Here is a 17,249-nt window from a genome sequence, read left to right as displayed (position 1 = left end):
TTGTATCACAGAGGGCTTCCTGGAGGAAGTGGAATTGTAGTTGCAGATTGAGTCAGGTTTTAGAGAGGAAGTTGTGGAAAGGGCATTGTGGGCTAAAGAAGCAGCTGAGGGGAGAGGGTGGCATTTCACCAGACCATGCAGTGGAGAGAAGAGCGAGAGATGAAGCTGGGAGGGAAGATGGTCCCCGATTCCAGGGACCTTGAAGACTACCCTGAGGAGGCAAATCTTGCTTTGATAAGAGGGTGGAGGTGTCATTTTGAGCAGGTGAACAGCATAATGGGGAAGGAGCCAGTGGCTGTGGCAGAGAGGAGTGACTGGAAGGAGGGCAGGCCACAGGGAGAGGTAGACAAGGCAATGGGCTGGGCCAGAGGCAATGGACCTAAACAGACCTGAGTTCCAAGCAGGAGCAGCACTGAAGGGGAACCCATGGCACAACGAACTGCATGATGGGGATGATGCAGGTGGCCAAAGTGACTCTGGAGGGGTGGTTTTCAAATTCCTCTTTGGCTTTAAGAGGCCACACCCTTCTTTTTGTGCCTTGGTGTATCCACCTTCAACCTTTTGTGTATCTCTGTGCTTTTAGATTTCCCTGTTTCTGCAAAGTGACAGGCCTTCCTTTTATGTTGCCCCCAGTCCAATGTTCTTCTAGTGCTGGAGTAGGAGAGAAAGAAGAGGCTTACGAGAGAAAGGCTATGGAGACAGAATTGTGAGGAACGAAGTTGATGTAACAATAACTCATGCTTTCTTTCTTTCTTTCTAGAAGTTTCTATGTGCCAGGTTTTGTTCCAAGGACTTTAATCCTAACCCAGTTAATCCCAAGAGCGGCCCCACAGGGAGGGCACATAACTGATGGTCAGGAACACAGACGTGACTGTCAGATTCCCTGGTTTATAATCCCAGCCTCACATGCATTGACCACGTGATTTTGGGCAAGTCACTGGATATCTCTTTGCCTCAGTTCCCTTATCTGTATAATGAGGGTGATGAGAGTTCCCACTCCACAGGGTTGTAAGGAATAAATGCGTTAAAATATACAACACTTAGAACAGTGCTTGGCACAAGGTGAGTGGTCACTCAGTTTTTACAACAGAGAACTGAGGTCCAGAGAGAAGTTACTTTCCCAAACTCACCCAGGTAGTTGGGTAACTAATCCAGTGTTGGACCTGGGCTAGCTACACATTTAGCCACTCTAGTCTGCCTCTCTATGGACCAGATGTGAGGAAAGAACAGGCAGAGGCTAGGTGAGTAATGAAGTTTTAGACTGGATATGGAATCTGCAGCCCCTTTAAATGCCCCCTCCCAAGCCTCTGATGCCTGGGCCTGGGGCAGGTGGTTCTGGCGGTGAAGATGCCTGGATTCAGCCCATGCTATAGAATGAACGATTGTGTCCTCCCCAAAATCACATGTTGAAACCTAATCCCCAGTGTGACAGTATTAGGAGGCGGGATCTTTGGGGATGTGATAGATTATGAGGGCAGAGCCCTCCTGAATGGGATTAGTGCCACTATAAAAGAGGCCCAAGAGAGCTCGCTTGCCTTTTCCATGTGAGGGCACAGAAAACAGACAGCTGTCTGTGAACGAGGAAGCAGGTGCTCACTAGACATGAAATCTGCCAGCACTGTGATCTTGGACTTCCCAGCTTCCAGAACTGTGAGAAATAAATGTCTGTTGTTTATAAACCACCCAGCCTATAATATAAGACAGAACAGACTAAGACAGACCAGTTTTAGGAGCTGGTTTTTTTTTATGGCAAATATGGGAATGAACCAAGTGAAGGCTAAACGTGTCTAATGAGGGAGGCCAGGAGGGAATGGCTGCAAGAAACTGACTGGGGACTGAAGATGCTCTCAGCGTCCGTGAGGGGGCAGCAGAGTCTAGGCTTCTTCTTAGGTTATGGTTTAAGTGGGGTGGCCTGTGGAAGAGACCCTCCAGAACAAAATAAATCCTGAGCTACCTGGTGCGAATAGCAATAACGCATCTTAAAAATGTTTAAAATGGCAGTGACGATGAAGACTTTAAAAACAACTTAGTATTTATTCAGCAGAAGGCGAGACTGTCAACTGACTCCGGGTGGTGAACACACAATGGGATTTATAGATGATGTAATGCAGAATTGTACACCTGAAATCTATGTAATTTTACTAACAATTGTCACCCCAATAAATTAAAAAAAAAAGAAGGCAAGACTGAGTCTAAATGGTAAAAAATGATTTTCCCAAATTTAACCCAGGGAGTTAATGAGAAAGTTGGAAATAGAACCCAAGACTCCATCACTTTAGATCTACGGAAAGACACATGAGCTCACTTCCAGTAGAACTCGGTTCTCTCCCAGTAGGAAATGAATCCCTGTGTCAGGTAAGTGAGTGAGTGTGTGTGGGTTCTGCCTCATGGTACCCTCAGTGGACAGCAAGTGGTGCCAGGGAACGTCAGGGGATGGCACTCTTCCTGGCTGCAGATTTCCCTTTTGTCATCTTGAGGCCAAACTCATCAGACCCTATATCCTGGAGGAAAGGCGGAGAGAACCTGGCAGATGAGAAACGGGAGCTTGTATAGCGAGTTGACTGGAGAATGGTTTAGGAACCATGAAAAATATAATGAAATTGCTTTTGTTGTTTTCAATGATTAAAAATAGAAGTGATTATATTGACTAACAGAAACCAAGAATCGGTGGATAAAAATTAGAACTTAAAGAATACTCATAATCCTATATACTCAGAGAAAACATGCTACGTATTAAAAAAAAAAACGAAGAGGGAATGCAATAAATCTTACACAAGTATTTTGTGAAACGCAAAGTGCAATCCAGTGTTTGAGTGATCACCATAGTAAACTCGTTGATGAGATGCTGTCCTTGGTGCTGAAACTGGGCCCGAGGGAGGAAGAACCTCCCCAGAATGAGTAGGAGAGACTCTCGCCTGAGATCATGACAAGCCCATTGGAGCTTCCATGGTGTTTCTGTTTGAGAGATTCTCAGAACGGTGTTCTCTCTCCTCTTCCTACTTATTTTTCATCAGGTTCCTGTGGAATGTTCTCAATGGGGAAATGTTCCACCAAGCTTAGCTGAACTGAGGTCTCCATACTTCCAGACTCCTCAGCTCTATGTGAAGTTCCCTTTGCCTTAAAGTGATGACATCATCACCTGAGGCCTCTGAATTTTCACCTGAAAGAGAGACAGAACCAGGTGAGGGCTGGGCCCTTGAGGAACCTGGAATTTGGAAGCATAAGAGTCTTGAGACAGCGGAAGCCCTCGGCTTAGAACTTATTCTATTACCTGGAGTCTAGTACAAACCACCTGTGTCCCTCCAGTTTACTCCATCCAAGAATTAGGTAGATTTAAAGGGGGTTTTGGCTAGGGAGTTAATCTTTGCAACAAGGTTCTTTCCAGGGAACACAGTACCTGAAGCCAATCACACTTCTTAGGCATGAATGCTTTGAGGGTATTTCTTCTTCCCTCAAATATCTAAGGAGTGGTCACCCCTTACCCAAGTGACCGATCTTGGTCTCAAGCATAGTGGGATAACCTGACATTATGTACCTCTTGAGGTGATGCCTATGCATTACCTATGGCACATGCTTAACAAAAATGGTTAAGCTGAGTGTGATCAAACCTCTAGACCTAACTGCCAGCTTATAGGAAACACAGAGGATTAAGGGACAAGATACATGTCACCAGGAGGAAATAATTATACAAATCCAGAATGTGGGACATTACTTAGAACAACCATCCTAGATTCTTATGAAAACCAATATATTTTTAAAATATAAGAGCCAGCTGTATGTTAAAAGACCAAAGACACACAAAAAGCCAGTGAGTGAAATTTGTAGTATTCATATTTGAAAAACTAGTAATAAGAGATGTTTTTGGGTTAACTGGAAAATGGATATTGGAAGATATTATAGAGTTATAGTGGATTATATTATAGAATTATTATCAAGTTATTGAGTATGATCATGGTACTTGGAGTGTGTGTACTGATGTATTTAGCAATCAAGTATCATGTTTTCCAATGACTTCCAAATGATTCAGTAGAAATTGATGCATCTATACATTATATATGGCAACATGTTAAACATTATTGATCTAGGTGAGATATATAGGTATTTACTGTACTATTATTTTGACTTTTATGTGTGTTTGAAAATTATAACAACTAGATAAATTGGCCATCAAGGATATACTTAAAAGGGCAGAAGGAAACCTCTGAACCTGAAGACTCAGCAGTCTAGAAAAGGGAGATCCACCTTGCTGCTTAGTTCTCCTGCTCCCCCACCTGCCACCCTGAGTTATGTCCATTTCCCAGTAGTGTAGGCTTGGATGATCACCTGGACTAACAAGCCATAAACATTGTTTTCCTGAAGACCCTACCATGGTAGCAGGGCTGTTGGGGTCTCAGGGCAGGGGGAGGTGGGCATCTCACGCAGGCCCCTCTTACCTGTGTTTTAGAGTCTATGTGGCCCAGGGAGGGCTGGAAGTTACTATAGACGGAGTCCAGGTGCATGGAGTCCTCTTGTTCTAAACAGGGAGAAAGTCCCACCAAAACAGATGGTTAGGAAGACAAGCTCTCATCTCCCCGTTTAATACAAGGTGAGAGGTGCATCCCCACTTCCCAGGAACCTGAAAACTATTGCAAACTTGAGAGCTACATAAATTACCTGACATCAGCAAATGGTTTAATTGGTTCTCAGAAGATGTGAAAAATCACATTTAAAAATTAAACAAAGAAAAACCATAAGCACATTGCAAACAGCTGCTCAAATTCATGAAGTCCAGATTTGGCCTGGATTGGGGTGCCATTTGATGGCTTTAGGATATTGACTGCTCCAATTCATGAACATATGGCTTTTCTTTCATATAGGGCTTCTACACTGTTAAGTTTTATCATTTTCCACTGAAAAATCTTAAACATCCTTTGTTAGGTATATTTCTAGGTGCTGTATAAAGGGTATTTTTTTATATTATCTGTTTGTTGCTAATGCATAGAAATGCAATTGACCTTGTAAGAATTGATCTTATATCTGACAATTTTGCTGAACTCTGTTAATTTTAGTGATTTAACATCCTTTTGGGTTTTATGTAAGACAACAACATCAGCAGCAAATGACAGATTTATACTTTTCTTTCCAATTTTTAAACACTTTTTCTTTTTTATTATACTGATAAGGACACCCAGGATAATGATTAATAGAACTGGTGATAGAAGAGACCTGTGACTTATTCGCTCCTAGTTCAGTGCAGAGGTTGTCAAACTGACGCCTGTAAGCCAAATCCAGCCTGCCATCTATTTTCATATGGCCCACAAGCTATGATTTTTTAAAAAAAATTTTAAGTAGTTGAATAAGCTTTATTGGAGTACAACCACACTCATTCATTCACTTATTTATTGTCTATGACTGTTTTCATGCTATATCAGCAGAGTTGAGTAGCTATGACAGAGATCATGTAGCCCACGAAGCCCAAAACATGCTATCAGAACCTTTGTAGAAAAAGATTGCCAACCCCTGATTAAACTGAGTGACTTTTAATGTTTTATTACTGAGAATGATTTTTGTGTGTTTGCGTGGATATCTTTACCACGAAATGAAAATGCTAATCCTAATTGGATGAGTTTGTATGATATGATATGGATATTTATTAAATGTTTTATTTTGCATTCATTGAGGTGATCATATTTTTCTTCTTATTCTGGTAATGGGGTGAATTTATAAATAAATTTCAGACAACTCTGTTTTCTAGAATAAACTCAATTAGTTGTGATTTTTATACTTGCTGGATTTTACGTGCTAATTTTTTGTTCAGGAGTTTTGTATCTACCTGCACAAGTGAATTTTGTCTTTAAATTTACTTTCTTGTACTGTCTTGTCTGGTTTTGCTATAAACATTTATGGTAGGCTTATAATGTGAATAGGAGAGAATTCCTTCTCTTTCTAGTCTCTGAATGAGTTTGCATAAGATTATCAGTCTCCGCTCTGTAAATGGTAGAATTCACTTGTAAAACATCTGAGCCTGATTCATTAAAGAAAGAAAAAAAACAAACAGTTTTAGGACTGTTCTAGTTTTCAGGATTTTGCCTTAGTTTATGGTTTTGTTGGTTGAAGATGTTCATAATAGCCTCTTACTACCTTTTAAATAGCTGCTGCAACCACGGCGATGTTTCCTTACTCATTCCCGATACTATTTGTCTTGTATCTTCACCCTTTTCTCTTCATTGGTCTTAAGCAGAAATTAGTCAATTTCATTAATCTTTTCAAATAACCAACTTTTGATTTTGTAATTCTTTTTATTGCATTTCTACTTTCTAGTTTGTTGATTTCTGCTCTTATTTTTACATCTGCACTTTTTAAAGTTATTTGTTGTTCTTTTCTTAACTTCCGAAGTTGAAAAGTTAGCTCCATAATTTCCTATCTTTTTTCCTCCACCAATACAAACATTTTAAAGTTCTAAGTTTCCTTCTGAGTATGTTGCTGCATCCCACACATTTGATACCAAGTATTTTCATTATCATTCAGATCCCTGGATTTTTAAACTTCCTTATTATTTCTTATTTGATCCATGAGTTATTTAGAAACTTTAAAAAATGTTTCCAAAGATATAGGATTTTTGGTTTTGTTTTCCAGAAACATTTTTGTTATTGATTTCTAACTCACTTGCATTGTGGTCAGATAATATAGTCCGATTTAAACAATTTTTTTGGAAATTTTTTGAGACTTTTTTTTCTTGACTTTGTGTGTGGTGATTCTTACAAGTTTTAAATATATGCTCCTATAATGAATGTGTACTCTCCAGTTGTTGAATGCAGTCTGTCTTTGACAATTTTATTAAGGTGGTCATTTATTTTGTATGAAAGTTTTATACCCGTGATGATTTTTTTGCCTGCTTGATCAATCAATTACTAAGAGAGTTTTTAATTTTTTAAAAATCTCCCACCATGTTGATGGATTCATCAATTTTTCCTTGTAGTTTTGTCAATTTTTGCTTTATTTATTTTGAAGGTGTATTAATAGGGCACACAAGTTAGACTTATATATTCTTAACAAAATAAAACATTTCCCAGTAGATATTGATTATTCTTATCCCTAGTAATTCTTTTTGCCTTGGAGTTTATTTGCCCATACTGAGTATATATAGCAACAATTTATTTTGGTTAGTATTTCTCTATTTTGTCTTTTTCCATACTTTTGTTTTCATCCTTTCTCTGTGCTTCTATTTTTTATCTGCCTTTCTTCCACAGTGAATAGATTTTTAAAAATCTACTCTTTTAACTGAAGTATTTAACCCATTTATATTTATTGTAGATATTGATATTGTTGGATTACTTTCTACTATTTTATTTTGTGCTTTGTTTGTTTGTTTGTTTGCCCTTTCTTGCCTTTGTGGATTGACTAAAATGTTTCCTTCATTCCAATTTTCTCGTTCATTAGAATTTAAAGACAATTTCTAGAAATGTTCTTATTCCAGTTTTTCTTTAAAATTTAAAGACTCAATTTCTAGACATTTTAACATGTACATTTAACTTAACAAAATCTACAATTAATCACTTTACTGAGCTATAACCCACCTGTCAATAAGCTCACCCACTCCTAGGTGTTTATCTCTCTCCACATAGGCACAGTTTTGTGTTCTGGAGAAATCTATGACCATCAAATAACTTGTGACCTCCTCCCACCCCCATGGTCTAGTTACGCTGTGCCCATGCTTGTGCTCCATCCAGGGCCTCAGAGGAGCCAGTGGTGGTTGCAGATGTGGAACCAAATGTTTTGGAAATAAAAATGCTTTCCCCTTTTGCTCCTTCCCACATGCCTCCTATGTGTGTCTCCATACTTTGAGATATTTTGAGTCCACTGAGAATTTCTAATACCTTCACTGATGTTAAAGCCAGCGTTTTGGAAGGTCCCAGGGGCTGGTCCACCATCCTCTTCATGCCACTGGTACAACTGATTCACTTTGGACTTTTGCCTATTGATAGAAACACCAGAGAGACCCCATTATGAGCAGAGAATGAATACAAGGTCCTGGGGATTGGCTTTGTCCCTGCTTTCATCTCCCCCACTGTCCACCTCGAGGATGGAATGATTAAAGACAGAGGGATCAGAAAAGGAGGAGGAGTTGAAGGCGAATGGCAGAGGTGGCAGCAGTGACTCACCTTTTCACCTCTCTCTTGGAGCGGAGCACGAACACCAGGAGGATGACGAGGCCGACAAGCACCACTGCCCCCACGGCCCCCAGAAGCCCATACACCAGGCTCTTCTTGGTGCTGAACTCACAGGTTTCTCCACTGTACCATTCAGTGTCTGTGGTCAGGCAGCTGAAGTGGAGAGAAGGAGCAGGTAGGGAAAAGGAGCCATCTAGAGTCAGGGCCAGCAAATACCCGCAGTCCCCCACCCTCAGAATTGAGCCTGACCCCACAGGGGGTGGAGAGGAGAGCAGCTGGCTGAGGTGGGGTGGGGGGACACTTACTAGCAACGAGGGCCACTGCGCTCCAGCCTGCACGTCCCGAAGTTGCAGTTTAGGGAGGCCTTGAAGCCTGGCATGCAGCGGGTGATGCACTTGGGTCTCTCGTCCTTGTACTCCACGAAGAAGTGCTCAGCAAAGTCTTTCCCAGCCTTCTTCCGGCATTCCTCTGAGGGAGCACGGAGGCATTCTGTGATCTGGAGGATAGGAGCGCTGCCGGCCTCCCCCACCCTCCCTGAAGCCCCTAGGGTCACCTACCTTCAGGGTCGTATGTAACTGAAATGTTTTGCACCTTGGTGGCAGTCATGTTGAAGCACAGTAAAGCTGTGAAGGAGACACATAAAGCCCTGACAAGCTTGTTTAGCAGGGAGCTCAGGTGTGAGTATCAGCAGGGCATGCAGCTGTGAGGGAGAGGGGGAAACCACTCTCTGCAAAGAGGGAATGCCAACCTCACATCCAGCTCTCCAAAATCATGGCTCTCCAAGTGTCCTTCTTGTCCCATACCCACCTCAGCCAAGATCCCCACACTGACCACTGCGTTGAGAAACATCCATGTTGAGTAATAAGTCAGGCTCATCCTCATTTTCCTGTAGATTCAGGATTTACATACCTGCCTCTGCATCCTTCTTTCACAGCCTCTCCTGGCATCTGCGAGCATTGGAACTGATTCCTGGGCTCTCAGAGTTCTCTTGCTCCCCCCCCACACCTCTCCAATCTCCCCTATCCTCAGCATGACAAAGCTTAAAGGTTCTTTGAAGGACCCCTCATGCCCAGCCCCAGAAGCCAAAGAATTTACTTGTGCATGTATCATTGTTGAGTATTTGCTCTTGGGTTGCATTCTTGATTTTTTCCTCCACCTTCTTAGCTATCTTATTAATAAATTCCTTGTAATCTGGGATGAACTTGGCCTTCAGGATGACATCATGCTCCACCACCACACTGCCAGGACTGAGGAGAAAAAGAAAGATGGCCTTGGGTGTCCTCCCAGGTGGTAATGGGTGCTCACCTCTCTGACTCCTTCCCCAGGCAAGCTTTGCCCTCTCTGCCCCCACGGGAAGGCAAAGTTGGGGGAGGATGGTTGAACATGAAAACCCAATGTCTACTGGGTGAAGGCTCCATTCCAGGCACTGTGCTGGGCATGTCACCACAGGACCCGTATCACCTGCACCTAAGAGGACTGTCTACAAAGGTGGAAGGTTCAAGGAAGGCCCAGGGAAGAAGATGGACAGGGGGATGGCTCTGTGGGAGAGGTCCTATTTAAGGTGTTACTATATGTGTTTAAGCAGGAGACTGGGCAGGTGCTGGCAAAGTGTCCCTAAGGGGCCTTCGGCCACAGGAGAGGAGGTTGCACCAGGGACTCCTACTGGATTCATGAATTGCCTGGTGGTGGCCTGGCTGCAGGAAGCCTGTGAACCTCATAAAACTGTACGCAAAAATTTGAAGGTGCATATGGACATTTTTTCTACTTCTACAAATTTGTCTCAATTCTAAAAGGAGTCCCTGACACCAAAAAGTTAAAATTCTAGTCAAAAGTCTCTGTCTACTCCCTGCTCAGGAGTTAGAAGAAGCCAGGGCCTCAGACATGCATCCCTTTGCTTCCTTTCTTTTCCATAGATCCCAGCCCCCACTCTCTGAACAAGAATCACTTTCCTGCTGTGTGCTTTTCCAGAGGCTTCAGAGCCCAGCTCTCCTCCTATGTGCCTAAGGAAGTGGAGACAAAAAACCGGATACCTACAGGCAGGACCATAAAGATGACAGCTCAGTGCCTGGTCCACAGAGCCTGTCCTCTCTCTCCCTCCAGAGAGATAGAGGGACAGGTGGAGAAAAGGAATGACGACTGGCCCTACAGAGCCCTCCCCCCACTCCAGGGGCAAAAGAGAGAACCCTACTGCATCAACACATGCCAGTCCTGGAGAGTAGTTTTAGGGTGGGAAAGGAAAATGCTCTTCTCTTCCAGGGGAGCTGAGCTGCTGAAGAGCAGACATGCAGTGTCCAACCTAGAGACTGCCCCAGGCATCTGCTGTGCTTGAAGCCTGGGCGGGGGCTTGGCAACTTTACCTGGGGTGGCTGGCCTCTCTTGTGAGAGAAAGAAGTTTTCATGTTAAATTGAATTGAGGGAGGAAGAAAAACGAAGGCCGGTAAACACTTTTTTTCTGTGCTTTTAGTGCAAATTTTTCCCTATTGGTTATTAAGTTATTAAGTCTCGAAATTTATCAATGGTGACTCTGCAAACCCTGAGAAAAAATATCTCCCTCATGATCCAGGGGAGGCTGGGGGACCCATGAAAGTCCCATTGGCTAGCACCATTCAAAGGATTTCATAAAGTTGGGGTCAATAACATGGTAAAGATTCCTATCCTAGGTGGGTGGAAATTAATATCGAACAACTGTGGACTTGGATACCTTTTCCCTGGGCATTTCTCATGGCAAGCTAAGTTATTTGGCTTCATCAATTAAAACTAATGGCGTGTCCATCACACAAGCTGTAGCCTCCAGGTATTCTGGTGTGTCAGTGTCTTGGCTCTACCGTTCTATAAATGAGTCCTCAGGCCACTGCACCTCTGTAGGCCTTAGTTTTTTTATTTGCACAATGGGAACACCCTTACTGGCCTCATTCACAGGGTGGTTATGAGCTTTAAACTGGAAAATGGATGTGAAACTATAATTATTGAAGGGTGTTATGGGCTGAATTGTGTTCTCCCAAATTCGTATGTTGGAGCCCTAAGCCACCAGTACCTCAGAATGTGTCTGAATTTAGGGATAGGACCTTAACAGAGGTGATTAAGGTAAAATGAGGGCATAGGGGTGAGCCCTAATCCAATCCGATTCATGTCCTTATAAGAAGAGGAAATTTGGTCACACGAAGGCACACGGGGATACACATAAACAGAGGCAGGGCCATGTGAGGACACAGTGAGAAGGAGGCTGTCTGTGATCTAAGGTGAGAGGCCTCAGGAGAAACCAAACCTGCTGACACCTTGATCTTGGATTTCCATCCTCCAGAATCATGAGAAATAAATTTCTGTTGTTTAAGCCACCTTGACTGGGATATTTCGTTATGATAGCCCTAGCAGACTAATATAAGGGGCATAGTTAAAATTGTCTTTATAATTACGACTATTGCTTCCACTCCAAAGACCTTCTTCCTAGGAGCCCAGATACTCACGTCAGTTTTGTGATGTTGACCGTTTCATACTCAGGGATTCCGGAGTAAATTATATCCATCTGAAAGGCAAGGAGGCCACTGTGTTATCCCAGAAGCCCCACCTGAGGGCCTGCCTATCTTCTACATAGACTCTTAAGAGAGTAGAGGATGGACCTGCAAGATTCCCCAGTCCCCATCCCCAGCTGACAGTGGCACACTGTCCAGAAGGAGTAGTCCCTTCCCAGAGACCAGCCCTGCCCTGGGTGCCCCCCAAGGTGGAAACTTGCTTTGTCTTTCTCCTCCCTCCCTTGAAAGCCCTGAGGAAATGAATGGTGAGCTGAGAAACTCGTACACCTCTAACACTGCCCTCATCTGCTGTCTTAACCCTCAGAGACACCTCCCTGGGGAGAACTGAGTGACCATGGGGACTTGCTCTCCCAGGGCCACCTGTTTTGTGAATGTCTCATTGAACTTCTGGAACTCGGAAGAACTCCGGTTTAGTAGCTCTTGGCTGAACTTCTGATTGGTCACTTTCACAGTCAGTTCCATTTGGGCAGAAACATTCTCCGGCTCTGAGGGGGTCAGACAACAGCACCACTTATTGAAGGCAGCACCCCCTGAATTCCCTAGTGAGGAGACCCACTCCTCCAGCCACTATGTCTTTGGTGGGAGAGTGGCCCACCTCCAACCCCCACTCAGGTCTCACCAGAGTGCCCCTGTAGAGAGGAGAGTACACTGTACTCCTCATGGCTTTGGGATGGAGCCCAAGGAGCCTCGGGTCTTATATTCTACTAGAGAATTCTGCAAACTTTTTGTACTCTGCTCCATCATATACTCATTTATTTTAAATGTATTTTATGGTAAATTCTGTACCAATTTATATTTTGTCCCAAACTATACCTTGCTGATTTATTCATTTCTTTAATATTTTTACTTTCTTACTACGGGGTAAAATGGTTGCTTCTGGAAAAGGCCATATTCCTAGCCACGGAGGAGCAGGAATGGGTGCCCAGCGTGGAGGCTGGTCCCAGGGTTGCGGAAGGGAGGGCTGCAGTCTTACTCACCTATGTCAATACTTGAGACCACAGTCTCACACTTTGACCCCTCGTAGAGGCTAGTGCATACACACTTGATCCCATCCCAGGAGCCTCCGTTCTGGCAGACTGCGGGCTCGTCCTGACACTTATCTCCTCCATAGTCAGGGGGGCATTCACAGGCCTGTCCGTTCCATGTCCCTCCATTGAAGCAGATCACTGAAAGGGGAAAAGGTCACGTATTTACACAGCACTTTATAGCTTATAACATAGTTTCACAAACAGAGTCTAATTTGATATTCTCATGAGACCCTGGGGTGGGCAGGACATTTAGTATCATCCCCACTCTACAGATGGGAGAACTGAGGTGGAGAGAGGCTAAGAGACCCGCCCAAGTTTCCACGTGGAAGCAGACTTGATCTGGTCATGGAGTTCTATTTCCAGCATGCTTTACTTTAACCCAAAAAAGCAAGAAAAGAGAAACCTAGCGTTGTGAGAGGTGGGGACAACTCAGTCGGGACTGAGGATGAGAAAAAAAGAGACAGAGACTGAGAGAATCCAGGGGGACTTGACCAATCTAGAGTCTACCACACTTGGGAAGAAGCATGTCATTGTCCCTTCAGTACCTACTTCAGAAGAGCTCACCCTGGAAACCGTTGCCATTATGACTGTTCATGACTCCTTTTTTATTTGCTGGGACATGAAGTTTGAGTTCATTTAAATAGGTAGGAAGAGGTTATAGACAACTCTCGAATATCTATACCAACCGACCTAAAAAATAAAACCTCTGTTTTCTTTGGCTTTTCTTGAAAAGAGTTGTACCTGTGCAAACCAGTATTCCAGTGAGGTTCATCTGGGGAGGTACATGAGGTGTGCATATCTGCCTCCTGGTCCACCACCACCAGACTCAGAGAGCAGGGGCCACACCCATGACAGTCACATCACACAACCTCTGTTTACAGGCCTTCTATCCAAGACATTCGGAAAGAATGGAAGAGAAGACACCAGAGTCTTGGGCACACTGGAGACCCATAGATCCTCTCTCTCTCACTCTCTCTTTCTCTCATGTGTTACTGAAGAACATTCAGATTGGGTCTAAGTGCCCAAGCCCAGGCTCGTGAGTGGCAGCAAAAGCGGGAGTGTATTCACCTATTGCCCAACGGTCTAAATGGGACGCCATCCTCTAGGAAACAAAAGGAAGATAGAAAGGGGACCATCAGCCTTCAGGGAGCTGGCCAACACCGTCTGTGGGCTCAGCAGTCATGCAGCTACCTGGCATTCGTCCTGGGAACACGAGGTCCAGACCTCCCTTTAGAAGATGCTCAGCACCCCCCGCCCCCGCCTGAGAACCAGAGAGAACTCCCCAAGACAAAGACACTGGAGAGAAACCACAGAACAAAGCCACATAATGGAAAGGACAGGCAAAGCAGAACTCAACAGAGGAAGAATTCACAAAGCCCTGAGAAAATGCAGCAGCCAAAAGCTGAAGAACCACCTTTCATCTTGATCAATTCAAGATGGCATTGGGCAGTGCCCTAGGTGGACACAGGTCATATGTCTGTGAACATATCTATAGTTCATCTGAATTCGTAAAGCTTCCGAGTATTTTAACTAGTATACAGTAAGCTCTTACTTAACAACATTGATAGGTATGGCGACTTTAAGCAACATGATGTGTAATGAAACCAATTTTACCATAAGCTGATTGATATAAACAAGAATTAAGTTCCTAGGGCATCTCGTCAAAGTTACAACGAAACAATGATGAATAAAACAACGTTATTTAAAAAAAAAAAGTTATTCAAGAACCTGCTGTGCTTTCTTTAATGCATGCCAAATATCCTTTCTCAATCTAAAAATAATACTGAAAACCATAAAATATAGACTGTATGTCATAGGTAACATAATAACGGTATATTATAACAGTATACATGAAGTGGGGCACGTCTCATCCTAAGCAGAGTGAGGAGACCTGAGTGAAAGCTCTAGAGTAAGAGAGAAGAAAGGGAGGCATAAGGATAGAGAAACATTCAGGACACTGAGGTAGAGTTCAGAGATGAAAAAAGTGAAACTTCTTTGCTTCTATGGTGGATTCTCAGAAAATAAAATAAAACAAAATAAAAGTGAACAGTGACAGAGACATAGTTGCCACAGGTGCATGTGAATACTACTAGCAACATCCTCCTGCAAAAACAAAACCAAAACTTTGCACTTAAGCATGAGCAAAATCAATGACGAAACCCTCTGTAAAAAGATGTGAAAATGCAAATGAAAGATACAAAGTTAATGAAATTATAGTATATAAAATGCAATGGGACAGACACTTGCAGAGTACAAAAGGGATGTGTGAACACTGTACTGGGGATTGAAGGTGTCCAGGCAGAGAATTGTATTGTGTGAAAGAGTGATCTAGCGCAAGAAACAGCAAGACATGCAGAGAAGTACGTGATAGGGTAATATGACAATAGAGGTTATTTATCTAATGGAAAACAAGTAAGAGCAAAAAAAGTGAATGATGAGTAAATGTTTAAGAAGAAAACCACAAAGTGGGGCGGGGAGGGGGGAGACTGAAAAGAAATGTAAGTTTCAAAAAGGTAAATTCAAGAAATTGCTTACTTGGTGTGGTTGATGGAGTACTAGGAATTGGGGTAGAAGTGCTCTTTGTTATAACGGTGGATGAACTAGTGGAGAGAGTGGGGACTGTGATGGAGGTAGCACTCTGTGTGCTAGGTTTTGTTCCGGCTGTTGCAGTGGAGAGAGTTGTGGTGACGACAACCTCAGGGGTCACAGAAGTGGAGCTGGCTTCAGTAGAGGTGATCAAAGGTGTGCTGGTGGGAGCGGGACTTATTGAAGATGAACTAGCCCCTGTAGAAGTTATCACAGGAGTTCTGGTATCATGAGCAGTTGTTGAAGATGAAGTAGCCTGTGTAGACAGTGTCACAGCTGTGGTGCCGTCACTAGGAGTTGTCGAAGATGCACTAGCTTCTGTAGATACTGTCACAGGGGTGGCACTGTCAATAGGAGATGTTGAAGATAAAGTAGTCGCTGTAGAGGTTATCAGAGAGGTAGTGCCACTAGAGGGCATAATTGAGGATGCAGTAGTCCCAGTAGTGAATGTCACAGTTGATGAAGATGTGCTACCCTCTGTAGAAGTGGAATCAGGAGTGGTGCTCTCACTAGGAGCTGTTGAAGATGCGGTAGGTCCTGTAGACACTGTCACAGAGGTGGTGCTGTCAGCAGGAGTTGTTGAAGATACACCAGCCTCTGTAGAGGCTGTCAGAGCAGTGGTGCCCCCAGGAGAAGTTGTCAAAGATGCAGTAGCGTCTGTAGTAGATGTCACAGGGGTGTTGGTTTCACTAGATGTTGCTGAAGATGTGCTACCTTCTGTAGAAGTGGAATCAGGAGTGGTGCTCTCACTAGGAGCTGTTGAAGATGAGGTAGGTCCTGTAGACACTGTCACAGAGGTGGTGCTGTCAGCAGGAGTTGTTGAAGATACACCAGCCTCTGTAGAGGCTGTCAGAGCAGTGGTGCCCCCAGAAGAAGTTGTCAAAGTTGCAGTAGCACCAGTAGTAGATGTCACAGGGGTGTTGGTTTCACTAGATGTGCTACCTTCTGTAGAAGTGGAATCAGGAGTGGTGTGCTCACTAGGAGTTGTTGAAGATGCAGTAGGTCCTGTAGACACTGTCACAGACGTGGTGCTGTCAGTTGGAGTTGTTGAAGATACACCAGCCTCTGTAGAGGCTGTCAGAGCAGTGGTGCCCCCAGGAGAAGTTGTCGAAGTTGCAGTAGCGTCTGTAGTAGATGTCACAGGGATGTTGGTTTCACTAGATGTTGCTGAAGATGTGCTACCTTCTGTAGAAGTGGAACCAGCAGTGGTGTTCTCACTAGGAGCTGTTGAAGATGCAGTAGGTCCTGTAGACACTGTCACAGACGTGGTGCTGTCAGTTGGAGTTGTTGAAGATACACCAGCCTCTGTAGAGGCTGTCAGAGCAGTGGTGCCCCCAGGAGAAGTTGTCGAAGTTGCAGTAGCGTCTGTAGTAGATGTCACAGGGGTGTTGGTTTCACTAGATGTTGCTGAAGATGTGCTACCTTCTGTAGAAGTGGAACCAGGAGTGGTGTTCTCACTAGGAGCTGTTGAAGATGCAGTAGGTCCTGTAGACACTGTCACAGAGGTGGTGCTGTCAGTAGGAGTTGTTGAAGATACAGCAGCCTCTGTAGAGGCTGTCAGAGCAGTGGTGCCCCCAGGAGAAGTTGTCGAAGTTGCAGTAGCGTCTGTAGTAGATGTCACAGGGGTGTTGGTTTCACTAGATGTTGCTGAAGATGTGCTACCTTCTGTAGAAGTGGAATCAGGAGTGGTGTTCTCACTAGGAGTTGTTGAAGATGCAGTAGGTCCTGTAGACACTGTCACAGACGTGGTGCTGTCAGTTGGAGTTGTTGAAGATACACCAGCCTCTGTAGAGGCTGTCAGAGCAGTGGTGCCCCCAGGAGAAGTTGTCGAAGTTGCAGTAGCGTCTGTAGTAGATGTCACAGGGGTGTTGGTTTCACTAGATGTTGCTGAAGATGTGCTACCTTCTGTAGAAGTGGAACCAGGAGTGGTGTTCTCACTAGGAGCTGTTGAAGAT

At 43.9% G+C, this 17,249-nt stretch overlaps 1 protein-coding gene across 1 annotated transcript; it reads right to left on the bottom strand.

Moving 5' to 3' along the window:
• Positions 1-2,011: 2,011 nt before the first annotated feature.
• On the bottom strand, positions 2,012-16,437 carry LOC117025262 (mucin-17-like). Its single transcript, XM_033111100.1, has 11 exons — positions 15,244-16,437; positions 12,658-12,846; positions 12,041-12,165; positions 11,615-11,673; positions 9,246-9,397; positions 8,708-8,773; positions 8,456-8,618; positions 8,142-8,303; positions 7,857-7,954; positions 4,434-4,513; positions 2,012-3,160 (listed from the first exon to the last, which is right to left on the bottom strand). The coding sequence occupies exons 1-11, from the start codon at positions 15,710-15,712 to the stop codon at positions 3,119-3,121; spliced, it is 1,605 nt and encodes a 534-aa protein (XP_032966991.1). The 5' UTR covers positions 15,713-16,437; the 3' UTR covers positions 2,012-3,118.
• Between the last annotated feature and the right edge of the window lie 812 nt (positions 16,438-17,249).

This window comes from Rhinolophus ferrumequinum, chromosome 7, assembly GCF_004115265.2.
Source record: "Rhinolophus ferrumequinum isolate MPI-CBG mRhiFer1 chromosome 7, mRhiFer1_v1.p, whole genome shotgun sequence".
In the NCBI taxonomy this organism is placed as follows: domain Eukaryota; kingdom Metazoa; phylum Chordata; class Mammalia; order Chiroptera; family Rhinolophidae; genus Rhinolophus; species Rhinolophus ferrumequinum.
This window is presented reverse-complemented; position numbering and strand designations above follow the sequence as displayed.

What these genes read in the sequence shown, in the direction of transcription:
- LOC117025262 (XM_033111100.1), bottom strand. Translation starts at nt 15,712, where the DNA reads ATGCCCTCTAGTGGCACTACCTCTCTGATAACCTCTACAGCGACTACT. An exon ending in GGTCTCAAGTATTGACATAG is followed by an intron (nt 12,166 to 12,657) that starts GTGAGTAAGACT and finishes TGACCCCCTCAG; the next exon opens with AGCCGGAGAATGTTTCTGCC. An exon ending in TCCAAGAGAGAGGTGAAAAG is followed by an intron (nt 7,955 to 8,141) that starts GTGAGTCACTGC and finishes TTCTATCAATAG; the next exon opens with GCAAAAGTCCAAAGTGAATC.